At 37.3% G+C, this 15813-nt stretch overlaps 1 protein-coding gene across 1 annotated transcript; it reads right to left on the minus strand.

Annotated features, from left to right (window-relative positions):
* Nucleotides 1–22: 22 nt before the first annotated feature.
* On the minus strand, nucleotides 23–15736 carry LOC140943109 (proteasome subunit alpha type-3-like). The gene is made up of 12 exons (XM_073392167.1): nucleotides 15609–15736; nucleotides 13081–13163; nucleotides 10269–10392; nucleotides 9476–9508; nucleotides 8740–8808; nucleotides 6691–6764; nucleotides 6381–6450; nucleotides 4916–4981; nucleotides 4756–4802; nucleotides 2721–2788; nucleotides 2291–2355; nucleotides 23–198 (listed from the first exon to the last, which is right to left on the minus strand). The coding sequence occupies exons 1-12, from the start codon at nucleotides 15627–15629 to the stop codon at nucleotides 157–159; spliced, it is 762 nt and encodes a 253-aa protein (XP_073248268.1). The 5' UTR covers nucleotides 15630–15736; the 3' UTR covers nucleotides 23–156.
* Nucleotides 15737–15813: the final 77 nt, after the last annotated feature.

Consider the following 15813-nt stretch of genomic DNA (forward strand, 5'->3'; position numbering starts at 1 on the left):
ACATCTAGCAATGACAGGGACATTTCGCACATCAACACAATAATTTTATTTGGAATGTTTCAAAAAACAATGACAAAATGTTATGTTACAAAGACACCATATTGATGCTTATACATGTACTTGCATGCATGGGCAATGGTGTTGTTACTGTTCATATCAATCTTCATCTTCTGAACTAGACTCCTCTTCCAGGGACTCCTGCAAGAAAGTGAAGTCATCAAAACATTGCCCCTTTAATTCCTAATGAGTGTTTCCATTCGCCACTTTTTAGAAATAAGAAGGCAACCGGAGCTGAAATGCATCCTGCAATTATTGTTTTTGAGATTGTTACTGGGGAGGTGCTGGTCAGCTATTAGCCCCGTGATTTTGTTACCTCTGCATCCTGCATACCTGACAAATAAAAATCCTCAAAGGCTCAAAATAATTCATGGCATGAGTCCCCTAGGACACAAAGATCGATCAATCGATTGATCTGAACATGTGTATTTGTAGAAATATCCCGTTCATGTAATTTCTGTGGCAGTTATTATGACCGTTGTTTAACGATGCATATTTCTTTTAGCCTTTGTTGTGCTTTTAAATAGAAGGACTGTATTATTTTTAATTTCAGTATACTGTGACACCGTAATACAGAGTTTTGGAGTCTGTATTCAGATTAACGGTCTGGTTACATAAAGGCCCAAGCATTTTCAATTTCAGACTCTTTTATTTTTTTTTTAAACTGGGGCTCATTGGTTCTGGACCGGGACTCATAATTTTTCACAATTAAGATGAGTGCCAGGACTCACCATAACCATTTGTAACAAATTCACTGTGAGCCAATTATTTCCCCTGTCCCCAGTGACAGGGTTAGCATTAGATAACATCAAGTGAAGTCAGATTGGACACCTTATGAATTTTACACAACGCATTATTTTCATTACGGAAAGAGACTGGAATGTAGAATGACGCTAGAATAGCTGAAGAAACTAAAACTACAGAGCGCTAGTTATAGAGAGAACACAGTAGAGAGTTAAGTACTGATCTGCAGTGATTAGGGTTAAGCACTGAACTGAAAACGGTTAGCTTTCAAATATTGTAATGGGGTACGGCATATAAAGAACATGTATATTTTAAAAATTATTGGATTTGGCAGTTAGTCCTCGATGGTGTAGTGGATATGGATGTAGGCTATAAAGCAAGTGACCCAGGTTCAAAGCATCACAGTGGAGTTTTTCAATTTTTTTTTTATATTACACAGTAAAGTTGGACTTAAGTTGTTCTTCTTGTAATTTTACTGAAAGAAACAATCTGACTTCAGCCGATGTTACCTAATGCCAACCCAGTAACAGTCCTAGAAGACTTTAAGAAAGTTAACTCCATCCAGTTTCCTCTCTTTTCTAAAGTAGCAAATAGTCACCCCACAGAGAATCGATGGAATTTCAGATGAGGAGGAGAGGTGGGGGTGGTTGGCTCCTAAGAGATATAACACCTAAAGGGAGCGATTTGACTTTTCCTTTGGTTTGCATCTTGGAGAGAACCTTTATTCCCACACCAATAATCAACCTAAGGATGTTCAGGGTACCAAGATGGCTGCTGTCATTGGACAATGCCTGGCAAATCTAAACAAAGGAGACGCTCACAAAAATTTGCACTGATCAAAGCTTCGACCACTTCTATACTACTGTTGCCTGTAAGAGTGAAGGCCTGCTTGGCAAACCAACGCTTCCAAGAAAACGATGCACTCCGGCCAGACTGGAGGTTGGTGCTCGTGCACCAAGCTATCCCCAAACGCCCTTTTTACAGACGGCAATGACAGATTTCCCTACCCTTTCATATACTTCAACAAGCAAATTCCGTAGCCTTTCATATACCTGAAGCCTAAAAAAAGTACCCCTTGCAGGTGGAGCCTCTCCTCATAGGCCGTTGTCAGGAGTAACCTAAGGGTTTCCATGTCAGGGAAAGAGCTATCTGTTACAGTGAGAATATACAGTAGGCCTTAGCTAAATTTCATGCATAAGGAGAGGCCCTTTTAGCAACGGCAACTGGGGATACATAAACATTTTAGTAAATCATGACATAGGCCAATTCCACATCTCCCATAATGCACCTTATTTGCCTCCCACTGCCACCCCTCCCCCCCCCCCCCCCGCAAAAAAAAAAAAATTTGCATAAGCATTGTTCTCAGTTTCTCCTGGGATGCCTGTAATACCCAGGAGAAATCAAAAACAAAGGTTATGCAAAATTGTGGGGGGGCAAGTAAGGTGCATTATGGGAAATGTGGAAGTGGCATAGAAAAACTGAAACTCACCTTTGCGTATTTTTCAGCTGCATCTGCAATGTCTTTTGGTACCCACTGATGTTTGCCATTTGTAACTGCAAAAAGTTGTCTTTGGTCAATTCTATGCATTAAGCCATTTGTTATGGGATATTTAATGTTAACACTCAAGGTTAATTAATAAATTGACCAGTTGTCATAAATTATTTTTGTTCACAAAAATACTCTAATTCAATCTGTTACTAATTCTGACCCACGTCTTGATCTGATTCATCGGGCTTTCAGTCACACATTAATAACAGGTCATTAATTTTTATTACTCTTGCAACAGCAAAATAACGTAACAGAGATCGCTTGATTAATGAGAGGCCTCTCCATTTACAATAATTAATTAAACTGTAAACATAGTACATAAGAACATTCTGTAGTTTGATCATGAGAAGACATGCTAAACGTTCTGTACCTTCTCCTATCCAGCTTAATTCCAGTTCAAAGTTTTTGTCCTTAACTTCATCATGTACAACATAAATTCTGCAGACCACAACAAGCAATATTGTTAAAAAAAATCCTAAGCTAAGCTGGTCTGTCAGGCAGAACAAGTATATAATAGTAAACTGATATGAAGAGCGGGATGGGAGCTCTGGCAGCTTTAATAGTTTTGGTGGAATAACTTAAGGCAGCTAGTCCAGGTTAAACCAAAGCTCTTTTTCTTCCAAGACTGAAAGAATGAATGGGATTGGGGAGTAAGGGATTGCACAGCGGTGAGAGCATTCACCTTCCACCAAAGTGACCTAGGTTTCAAATCCTGGCATCAACATCACGTGGGCCAAGTTTGTAGTTGGTTCTCTCCCCCCTCTCCTCAAAAACCAACATTTCCAACTTCCAATTCCACCAGGAATGACAGATGAAGAACCACCATGTGGAAGTGCTTCCTCTAGATTATTTATGAATGGTGACAGTTTGGGTCTCTTGGTGCACTACTCATTAGAGAGATTAAGATTCACGTTTACGGCAAAGTAAATGTGAATCAATTCAAGTTGAGAAATTCTCAGAATAGAAAATAAGCAGATAAAAACTGTCCAGAACGATTCTTATGGATAAAACTGGCATAAAACAACTTATTTTTGTGTAGAAGCAATAAACAGTAAACGAAAAATAAGGGGAAAACTTGGTCACGTTGTACAAATTCACATTTGCCATTTGGCATAAACATGAATCTTAATCTCTCTATCGTGACGAGATTTCCTTGTTAGCCACATACAAGTGACTAACCATAAAACTGAAAAAGAGCTTGTTGCGATAGCTCCCATGCAGGGGCTTCTTCACACATTCCTTCCCCATGAAAGTCTGCTATAACAAGCAGTTTTAAACTTCCTTTCCCTGAGATCATGTGCAATTTATCTAAATCACTGATTGTTTAATCAGGGTTCATATAAAAAATTGCAACCATTTTTCAAGGACTTTTCCAGGACTTTTCAAGGACCACATTAGATTTTCAAGGACAACCTACTAGGAATATAATTTCACAGATTGTACAAAAATGCATATTCCCTGTATATTCTAATAAGACTTTAAGGCTTTAACTGTTTGCTTCACCAAATTCTCTACATTTTTCAGTTCACTTGTCTGAAACTGATAGTTAATTATTGCATAAAACATGGAGCACTTTATGTAAATGAACTTTACATTCACTGAGCTACGATTTATATTCTGTCTTTGACAACCAAAAAGCATCAAAAAATTCTTTCCAGGCTACTACATTCAAAGTTGAAGAAAATTCAAGCTCTTTTCAAGGACTTGCACAGAAATTTAAGGACTTTCCAAGGAAAAATGGAATTCAAGGACTTTTCAAGGACTTCCCCTAAAATTCAAGGACTTTTCAAGACTGTGCGAACCCTGTTAATAAAACACCAATCCTAAGAAAAAAAATCACGTGTAGACAGGCAAAAGGCGACTCACAAGCTCAGATAGTGTGATACGTGACCTTTTGGGTTTAAATTTTTCTCTTTGAATTTTTAATATAAACATAGGCCCTTTGTATCTTTCTCTTGGTAAAGTAGATGCAATTTTCTCATTGAAATGTTCTTAAGATTAGGCAATGGCAGGGTGTTATGTTGTAACAAAAAACCATTTTTTAGTAAAGCCAACTTCTGTTCAGTATAGTTTAATAACCTCAGGGGTAATTTTTTCTATGAGATTTTGGGGGTAGTCTCTAACACAGGCGTGTTATTCTCATCAAATAATTTGATTGAAGCGTTTGTTCTAAGAAATGTAGGACGTTTCCTTTCGACCTTTTCTGACTTTTCTGACCTTTTCTGGACTCCTGTGCTAAATTTTGCAAGGTCCTAAGTACACTTCCCAGATCTGCAAGTTTTCGATGATTGGTCTATGTTTTTAACCGCTCGTTTCAGCAGACGGTCTTTGGGGAGGATTGAGTGTCGAGGCAATGAACTGCATTTGAGACTATTGTATAACTGATTCAAAACCTCAAAACCTACATTTTGGCCACTTCTTTAACAAGTTCTTGACATGTCATATCTTTCATCTGTGTAGGAAAACAACAACAGCAGGAAAATTATGCTAAGAAGTGTGATAGCAAAGATTTCGTATCATGATGAACTTGTCATAAACAGGTTGATGATCACCATCTAATAGTACCTTTAACTTCTCTATTTCTGTTTTTGCAGCTTGCTTTGCCTTCCCTATAGCACAACCATGGTACCCCTGCATAAAAAAAGAAAACAACAAGAATAACTTAAACTACAAAAAATATCCTTAGTAAAAGTTATGAGACAAGGTTCTCACTGAGAAATAATGCTTTGAGAGAATTTGAGAAAAAGAAGTACCCAGTATACCGTAAATCCTCTATTAAGCACCACCCCCCCCCCCTACTCAAATAAGCCCTCTTCCTCTAATAAGCCTCCCACCTCTCTTTTAAGCTCCCACTTCCTTCCCCTAATTATTCTTCACTAATAAATGAGAGACTGTATTAATCAATCACGACTGTAAAACTTTGTGTGGACTGATCTGGGATGGTTTATTTACTAACTGGAAGTTCAGATTTGATTCTGATCCTTAGCTGCATGACCTCCAACCTTCTTGTTCTCGAGCTTCTCCACTTTGTATTCTAGTTCTTTATGAAGAATAGATACCAGCGTCTTCTCTAAATTATTAATAACCCCCTCTTCCCCCTCTTAAATAAGCCTCCTGTCTCTATTAAGCCCCCCCCCCCCCTCAAATGGCCTTGAAATAAATAGAGGATTTGTAGTAATTGAAATCCTGAGAGCATTCAAACATTGACTAGATATTTTCTCTGTGATATTCACTTTGCTCTACAGAAAAAAAAGGCCAAGTGTCAAGCCAGTACCATTCCTACAACTCAAGAAATTAAGTACAATGTAGCTTTGTTGTAGCATTCTATTGTTGACATAAATTATTTCAAAAACGAAAGGGTTTCTTCAGAATTTGTTTCCTCTACTTTGCTCATAAATCAGGCTTTTACATGTAGGCATTGATATTCGTCAAAAAAGAATAAATTTTTACACAGAGCTGAGGAAAATGTCCTGGGTAATGCTACTGGAAAGAATTTAACATTACATACAAAAGTCTGGACATTTTTTTAAAAGCCAGGTGAAAGAACTAAATTTCTTACATAAGCCTCCTTGGGACTTATTTATTTCAAGCATGTTCGATGGGGCTTAATAGAAAGGGGGCTTATTTGATTTAGTTAGGATTATGGTATCAATAATTCTCCCTAAAGAACTAGTCAAGGATGCAAAGTGAAAAAACTAAAGCATATGAGGTTGGAGGTCATGCTGAACTTCCAGCAAGTGAATTAACATCCTGGATCAGTCCACATGAAGCGTTACAGTCATGATTAATTAATTTAAATTTATAGTCTATCACAAATTTTAAGGATAAAGCGGGGAGGAGGTTCTTAATAATGTTCTTCCCCTGAAAGCGGTGGCAGGCTTATTAGAGAAGGGAGGGCTTAAACGAGAATTAACAGTAATAAAAATCACTGTAACAGATTCTTTTAACAATGAGTTTACTATAGATTACACACTATATAATTATTATGTACAGTACAAACTAAACTTAATGTGAACATTATTATTCTCACCCACGACACTCCTGAAGGATCTATCATGTGTAATTCAGGACCATCTGGGCCATGGGAACTCAACAGCACACTGCAAATGCAAACCCAGAGTTACACAAAGAAACAGGAATGGAGTGAGATCTGGGTAACTAAGCAAATATAGAATTCCTCTTCACTGATCAGATCCTAGTTTCTCAAGAGTTCTGTTATAATTACTATTGATTACGTATTGACATTACATGTACAAGCAGAACTTTAATTAATAAATAATGCTGATTCCTGTGGGTTCCTTCAGAGAGATTTTGCTGAACTTTTTAGACCCAAGACTCACCTACAACCAAATGGTCTGACTGCACTGTACAATGTGTGAGCATGAATATAACCAGAAACTCTATCAACAAGATACTGTGAAGAACAACATAAAATTGCATGATGAAAACAAAATAAACTACTATTTAAGGTTGCGTGGGACACCTTGGGCTCATTGTTATGCATTTATTTAAAGTTTTTGCACAAAGTACATACAATGACTGATATCGACAGGTTTACAAGATATTCATATATATGTAGATGAAAGATGAGCGCATAATTCTAAGTGTTTGCGTGTAATTGTGTGGCACAGAGACTGCAAACACAATGTTTATACAAAAGTAATGAACGGCCTCTGAATAGTAGTACACCTTGTTTCAGGGATTTTTAAATCAATAAAAATAAGGTACTGTTTAGAATTAGAAGTTTCAACCAAATTTAATACCAAAACTCGATGTACATTTATTTTTCACCTCAAATATCCTTGAAAACATTGCAGCTTATAAACAAAATTAAAGCGTGGAATGTAATTAACCATAATAACTATATAATAAATATCTTGCTTGGAACTATGCTTTAGTCGGTACAGTTTTGGGAGTCTCAAAATTTGACCTTCTGACAATTTTGTTTCCAAGAATTCAGCGCAGATACAAAACTTCACGAGCTGGCACTGCAGAGCGGAATTCTAAAAGAGCGCTTTTATGAAAAGATATAAGGCTTTCCTTTCAGGGATGACAGATTTTTCTCATAATTTAAACAATTATAATTATTATCTTACTGGCAAACTTAAAATTGTAAAATCTGCTCTATACATAACACACTAGAGGTTTTGATCGATCGTTTATTAATAAAATCACAGAGTGCAGTCTTTTATTCTTTCCGCAAACTTGGACACAAAATCACGAATTCCCAGTTTGGTACAACTGTGGCTTAAAGCATTGCCAAAAAGCACTATCTACCAAATAAAAAACAACCCTCCTAAACTTCCATCATAACACAATGTCTCTGTAAAAGTTTATCTAAATCGCCTCTAAAACAGCCAAGATACAAGCCTTTTAAAAGATGTTGCACAAGCAAACTTTTGCTTTATGAATTTATCCATAGATAGGTTTCTCCCATGGCCTTAAAGGGCAAGAAGTTGTTTCAGTTTATTAGCACCAAGGTCTGCAAAGTTTAAGTTCCAATCTTGTTGAGAATTAACATTTTGGTACATGTTAGCCTGCGAAAACAGCCATCTTGCCCCGCTCCTCGCCACTAGGAACATTTTGCCAGGAGAGACATCTGTGCCTCAGCGACAGAAATTCAATACTGATGTCATGGGGTTCCAAATGTAACTTTGTTCAATTTTATTTTTCTCCTACCCGATTATGGTAAAGTTTTGTGTTCTTTTGCAAACGAGCTCCAACAAAACTCAAATGCTTCTTCTAAAGACGAATATATTCCGTGAATATTGACTGTTTTGTAGTAGATTCATTGCATTTACATTTGAGCTTTGTGGCCTTTTATCTTTTATCTGTCGTTAATAAACAATAGCTAAAACAATATACAACATCAACCACTCAGAGCTCCTGACCAGACTCTGGACAAATTTTACGTCATCATTATGGAATTTCTGTCACTGAGGTGTAGACGCTCCTAATGGTGAAAGGTCCCTAGCAGCAAGGAGCGAGGAGAAACGGCTGTTTTCACAGGCTAGGCGCATGTACAGATACAAACTTTGCATCAATGCCAGCTGGTAACTTGACAGTGCCTATAGTAAAATTAATACTAGCCCATTCAGGTATTTCACAAGCCCCCAGTTTTGGTTGCTCTCTGACCACTGAAGTCAAAGTTTTAAGTGAGAAAGAAAGAGGCTTTTCTTGTCGTATCCTTTCTAAATGTATTTAAGGCTATGCTTACACTATAGGAGATTTTTCCAGATTAGTGACAAATCCAGAACATTTATGGAACCAGATTTATTTGCCCTTTACATACAGATGCACAACCTAAAGGAAAATTATCCCAGTTTGATTGCATTTTGTTTCAGAGATTTTGAGTCCTTAATTCTAAAGTAAATACTTTGAAAACTTACTTTCAGGGGGATTGGAGATCCATATGTTGATCTGTAGTTGGCTGCTTCATCTCTCGCCACACTTACAATCTTTATATAATAAAATTTAAAATTAATATGAAATGAGCCACCACATGATTGAACACCTCCGTGCAAGAACATCACTATACTACAAAATGTTATTTTTTTGGAAAGTACTGCCATTACACAATTACACAAGTTGGTTTCTCCTTTCCTACAGAAACACTGTTGTAAACATTTCTGCCTCAGTTTGTGTCTCAGTTCCCAGAAATAAAGTATGCAAAAATCCAACCATTTCAAAATTAGCACTAACAGCTTCCCCCTCTCCAAGGAGAAAAGCAGCCCCCACCCCCCCTCCCAAACAATATTGTTCTTTTGTTCTTTGCAGCACTTTCCAGTTAAATTACTACTTTTTGGTATTGAAGTTCTCACACAGATGCATTCAATTATTACGTAATTATTTAACAATAAAGTTGATTATTAATAAGGCACAATTTTCACTTGTGAAAACTAACTTGTATCGTATCGAAAAGGTGCAAAGCAAAAGCACATACATGTACTGCAGATTGCCACTTGGAAACAAAAAGATGAAAAGGGACATTATAAACAGTGAGTCTACAAAAATGACAAGAAAGTGTAAAATAGGATTGTGTATGCCCTATCAAGTTGACGACAACAAATCTTTTCATTTCATGAGAGTAACTTGAGTGTATTTAAATAATTGTTAATAATGTACCTGTCTTGCATCAGCTATAAGTCCTGCTACTGCCTAACAGAAGATCAGATAAGGGTGTAACAAATTAGTACTAACAGTACATTGAATAACAATAAACATGTAAATGTAGTTCTAAACATTGGAGCCATTTTAGACTGTGAGCAGTCTCTTCTTTTTTTGTTTACGACAAAGTAGATCAAGAGCATGGGTGAGGGGCAAGCAGCACAGCATGTGACTCTGAGTAAAGAAGGATACTCACTTGCAGTCTAGAATTATTAAGGTTTCCTCAAGGTATCAACTAGAGCTAAGGCAGAGCTCCCATTAATAAATTTCTACACTTCAAACTATAAACTTGTACCCATTGCAAAGAAATCCACTTGGAGTTGAGCCTGCGATCAGTTAGAAACTAGTAACTTGTCAGTGGATAACTTCAGAAAAAACTTGACCTCAAATGGGTCGACACCTGAGCCTGCAATATGGTCATGTGATACTGGTCAGTGGATATCCTATTTTCACAGCTGTCAATAATATTGACCACAACATGGATGAGTAATATCAGGTTGCAGACTCCGAGTCTAGCTAAAAAGTGTGAGATTTCGCATTGGTTGCCCTATGAAGCAGTCGGATTTTCATACATTTTCTTGTAAAAGAAAGAAGAAGAAGTCTATCCACCTTTGAAGCCTTTACTTCGTAGGTATTGGGGACAGCAGCACTACTATTGCTTATTTTCTGGGTACAATGTACATCTGCTCAGTAACAAGAAAGCAGTTAAACAACAGGTTTTTTTTTGAAAATCATTACTTCAACACCTTACCATGCCAATGTGATTGTCTATGTGCATGATTCTTTTGTTAGCACCATATTCATACAGTTTTGAGAGAACAAGCTTTTCCACGCCAAACACCACTCCATCCTTTCCTCTTATCCCAACAATTGTCCTGTGTAAAATGGAACAGACAGGGGAGTCACATTCAAGGGAACCAGCACCGATCTTAGCATATAGTGTCATGGCAACATGACATAACCTGATTAGCTGCTTACTAAAACCATGGTTTCTAAGGTGCAAAGAAAGTCAATATCACAGCTTGCCCTTTGCGGCAAGCTATAGCTACATGTAACCTGTACTAACCCAAGAGTTATTTTAACTAGTCGAAAAAAAATTTTTTATCCTGCTCACCATGTTGGTGTTTATTTATTTGTTATTATTGCACCATTAGTTACTTGGTCACATCAGCTTTAAAAATATTCATTGTAATAATAACAGCACGGTACTAATTTCACTTCATCAGTTCAGCTTGAAAACAACTTTTGATCAAAACGAATTAATTAGAAAATAATTATTAAATCAGTCTTAAAGTACCTTTTGCCTGTCAAGCAAGTTAAGAACAGAATTCAGTAGCCCAATTGCAAAATCAACTAGCCCAAAGCTATCAGACCTAACTTTCTTTGCACGTTGTTTCATCAGACCCACTCATAGGGCCTGGCGCACGCTACTGGTGTACACGGCTAAGAATCTCACATCGTTTGGCTCTTATGAACTTATTAAAACTCAGATCGCATCGATATTTGGCAAGAAGTTAAAGTTTATAAACAGCTTTTCATTGAATATTTTTTTTCTGGCTGTAAGACCAAAATAAAATTGAAATATGAAATGTATTGCTCAAAATGGGACCATTTTTTAACAGCTCGCGTAACATTTACAGTCTAACCACGCATATTGTGGGATTTCTCTGTTTCTGTTAATGGTACTTTGGAAAAATTTCTCCGAAGAGGTCAGTGACTTATGAGTACTAACTGTATTAAAAATTACTGAACATAATGCCAAAACAACAAAGTTTAGGGCGTTTTCACAAAGATGTTCTGTCTACATGCGATCTCTGTGCAGCGCGAACGTCAATTTAAAAGATTGGTTTTCATTGACTTTCTGTTGTTGTTAAGAGAAGAAATAATAATTTTTGGAATGCTCATAAGTTAAACCTTCCTTATAGACTAACTGTTAAGACTTCGGGAAACCCATTTTTACGCTAAGATCAAGTATGTAAGGTTAGACAGCATTTTTTTAACGTGAAAATTCGTAAACCGTGCGTTGGACCGAAAATCGGATTCTAGAGTGTGCTTTGGCATAAAGATTTTGTGCCTAAAATGTGCCTAAGATGTGCATAAAGTGTGCATTTTAGTTTTGAAAAACGTGCCTAAGCCGTGCCTAAGTTGTGCCCAAACTGTGCCTAATCTGTGCACAAGTTGTGCCAAAATATTGAGTCACTCGGAAAATCGTGTCCAGCCTATCGAGCTCCACAGCGAACGAAGGGCGCACGGCAATTATGTCAGTTTTGAGGTTTACAAAGTCTAGAAACACGGTCTGACGACCTTTTTATCCCCTAATAAGAAATAACATGACTCAGAATACGGTTAGAGACAGCAGGGGAAGCCCCGACAAACAGGAAAATGGAATCTTAAACAGGTTAGCGTGTTTAAAGTAAGTGCTCAGCTCAATTACATTGTTGATATGCTAATTTCATCGATGTTAAAAAATTTCCAAGTAGGTTTCTTCTCCCCTTCTTAATGGAGCGTTTAGGTGGAACGAAACATTTGTTTTTTTCGGGAGGGCAGATTTGCATTCAAAAAAAGAATTTACTTGTGATATGACTTATAAAATGAAAACGAAAAAATTGATTGCACGCCGATGAGTTTTGAAGCAAAATAAATGGCACGTCTCATCGATTGTTATACGATCAAAGCTTAATTTGCTAACAGAGCCAGAGAACAAAAACAAACAAGCAGCTTGAATTATTTTACTACTAAGTGTAAATCCTACTTTTTTTAGTTAGAGAAATATTTTTAAAAAGCAGCCGCATTTTGTATAAAAAACACAACACGCGTTGGCATGAAGGTTTCAAATTACCACTTTGTACTTTTCATGTTGTTATGCTAATTCAGGCCAATTTTACCGCGATCGCAAAAAGTATTATTTTTCTACGACTTTTATTGGCTCTTTTTGTGCCTTACTTCTTTAGCTTTGTTTTTGTTATTATGGCTTCGACTTTCTTTCACGATTTCTTTTAGAAACGAAAAAAAGGGAGTCTATAAAATTGCATGGCAATTGAAAAGGTTCAGACCGCATACATCGCGTGTGTAAACATGGACTGTCGAAGAATACTTTAATTTTTCAGACTTTCGGCGCGGCTCAAAACTTACACTTCCTATACTTCTAACTGTATCGTGTTTGATCTGAATTATTTTTGTAATTCGTACCAAGTTTGTTCTTTTTTGCAAGTCGGGTTACAAAGATTTTCAAAAAAGTGCCCAGCGTTGAATATTTGTGCCTAAACCGTGCCAAAACTGTGCCCAAACTGTGCCTAAAATGTGCCTTAGCAATATTTAAAACGTGCCTTAACTGTGCCTAAAGTGTGCCTAATCTGTGCCTTTGCATGTTTTTTTCCCGTGCTTTGGCACAAAAACCGTGCCTTTTCTTGTGCGCGAATCGTGCATAAGGCACGGTGTTACGCTCGTGTACACCAGTAGCGTGCGCCAAGCCATAGCAGAGGGTATCAGAACCGTTAAAATCGAAATGAACTGAAATTTATGCTTATCCCCTATTAAGAAAAAACTACTGACTTTCAACTTACCCACTGTTTTCGACAGCCTTGACAGCATACTCTACTTGAAATACTCTTCCATCAGGTGAGAATTGTGAGGCAGACAAATCATACTAGAGTTTACAAAACAGAACTATTCAGCTTGCATTGCAACAAGTATAATCTACACTAAGGTGACCTACAGTACTAGCCATAAACAGGGAGTTGACTGTTGAACACTATGGTCTCAGCATGTTTGGTTTGCAGGCAGTCAATGATTTAGGTTGTTTATGATATTGAAAATCCTGCACCCTGTAAGCAGTCAGCTTCCTTTTGTCTTCTTCATAATCTAAGAGGAGAAAAAGGAGCTCTGCCCGAAATGCGTGAAGCCTTCAGTTGCCTTAGCCTGAAGTTTTGGAAAAGTCAATCTTGTTTTCTCTCGTGAAACTGTTTTTTTTTCAGTGCAAGCATCTGTTTATTAATAAACCAATGGTCAGATCTAAGCCAACTGTACCAGGCACAGGGCTATTAGGCCTGAGCTCCATGACAATCTTACTCTATTCATGCAGAATATTTTTCGAGTATGCCGAAATGGAACAAGCAAAAGAAAAGCTCCACAGGCAGGGTAAACATCCGCAATGTATGTCCTGAAGGTTCAAGACTAGTATTCTAGTTTGTTATACAGCTATTTCAAATAACATTGTTCGAAGAAAAGCCAAAATTCTTCAAACCAAGATCCCAAGGTAATGTGGGTAGTTTCAAATCCATCTTTTAGGAGCAAAAATTGCACTGAGCCCTTCAATTATAAAAATCCCATACTACCTTGCAGTCTTGTCTTAAAGGCTTTTTATTTTCCCCCTGACAATGTTTTTTGATATCTATAGCAGTATACTATTTACCACATGCAAAAGAACCAAAGAAGTCTACGCTAATCAGCAGCTTTGGATGGGTAAGATAACACTTACACAAAACTGACTGTAATCTTGTACAGTTTTGAGGTTGAGTTGCATAAACTCAATGCCAGTAGTAACAGCTTATGTCTAACATTTACCCAGCCAAACTTTTCATTCTAACACCACATAACAACTGCAGTTACATATTAACTTTCATTTTATGTAACTGCCTTTAATGAGCATTACTGCAGCCCTATTCTAGATGCACCATTAGGGGAGCTCTGCATATCTTTAATTTTTGGCCTACATATCCCTGAACTTAATTAAAAATGCCAAGTACTTTGGTGACCTTGGAGAGGAAAGGCTTTCCTTCATACAAACAAGACTATCTATGACGCTAAATGTTATCAGTATTTGACTCAGAAAATGCAAACTTGTAATCTTATTTGTCACGAGTTAATTGAATTAAATTAAATTATAATCAAATATCCTCTCCCCTTATGGGTTTTTTCAGGGATAATGAAATAAAGAATTCAATTAATGGAACATAACATGGTTAAGAATCCCAGCTGGTAGGAGGCAAACTACTTGGCTATTTACAAGCATGGCTGAGAATTGGAACTCTGGACTACCAAGAACAAATCCAGCTAGTGGTGGGGTGGCTAGTGGGGGGGGGGGGGGGGGGGGGGAGGAAGACTTGAACTTTGGTCCTTCTCATTAAAAGTCCAGTGCTCTAACCACTTGGCAATGCTGAGTTTTTTTCTCTAGCTAGCTCTGTAGTCTCTCTCATCAGTCATCAATGCTCTTGTTCAGCTTCTTTGATGCTTGATCTCTTATCCAACAATTCTGAATCTCTATAATTTTTCACCTAAATATTTCATATTCCAATAACCTAAAATAGGTCCTCATTCTAGTCTATACGCATATCCATTTATCCGCACATCCGTGTATCCACTTCGATATACATTTAAGACAGCATATAAAGCTTATAGCATGTCTCTTTGTCGTTCTTAAAGCCACTAAAGGTGGAGAAGCCAATAAAAGCGATAACTGCATATCCACGTATCCAGCTCGTTCAGGGATACAGCATCAGAGTGGCAGGGTGTTCAGAAATGCTTATCAAGGGTCAATCCATTCCTGGACTTGGCTGGAAAAAGATTTGCGTGTCTCCCTGTGGGTCTTCTCCCGTGAGAGGGCTCACAGGTGTAGTGTAGTCTATACAACTGTATACGAAAATTCATCCCCTTTTCCAAAATCAAAATTTTGACTATTATTGTAAGGTAACGCTTTAAACCACTGAACAGACGCTTGGAAAAATACATCCCTTAGAACTAGACAAATGCCTGTTTTTTCTAAACTCTATCCAAAACTACTTGAAACGTTAAACCCAAGCCCTTCATATCAGTTCTAGGTTTCATAAGCTCCCAAACGATTTTGTAAGACAAACAGCCTTAAATAGGGTTAAATAAAAAATCTCGATTTTGGTCCCTGATTAACTGCCATACAAAACAAACCAAAAAATTAAGACTACACTTAAGGTTAAATGAGATAATGAAAAAACTTCAAGACGATATCGATAAATTACACGTGCATATTTGACAACTTTTATCTGCTCCATTCAAGACACAAAACTTTTAAACTTTTTCCAGCAAAATAAAGACCTCACACTTAAGCAAATAATCTTACCCCGGTTCCAATGGAGCTCATGATGGAAAATTTAGCTGTAAACTGCCTCAAAATAGTATAAAAACTTCCAGAAAGATTGAATTTAACAAAATGGCGTCCCAACACGCATGCGTAGTAATATGCAATGTCATTTTCGTTCCCAGTACTTTGTAGCAAAGAAATCACTGACTATCTCCTCCCCCGATAAAAATTCTGAGTCCCCATC

The sequence above is a fragment of the Porites lutea genome, chromosome 7 (assembly GCF_958299795.1).
Source record: "Porites lutea chromosome 7, jaPorLute2.1, whole genome shotgun sequence".
Taxonomy (NCBI): Eukaryota; Metazoa; Cnidaria; class Anthozoa; order Scleractinia; family Poritidae; genus Porites; species Porites lutea.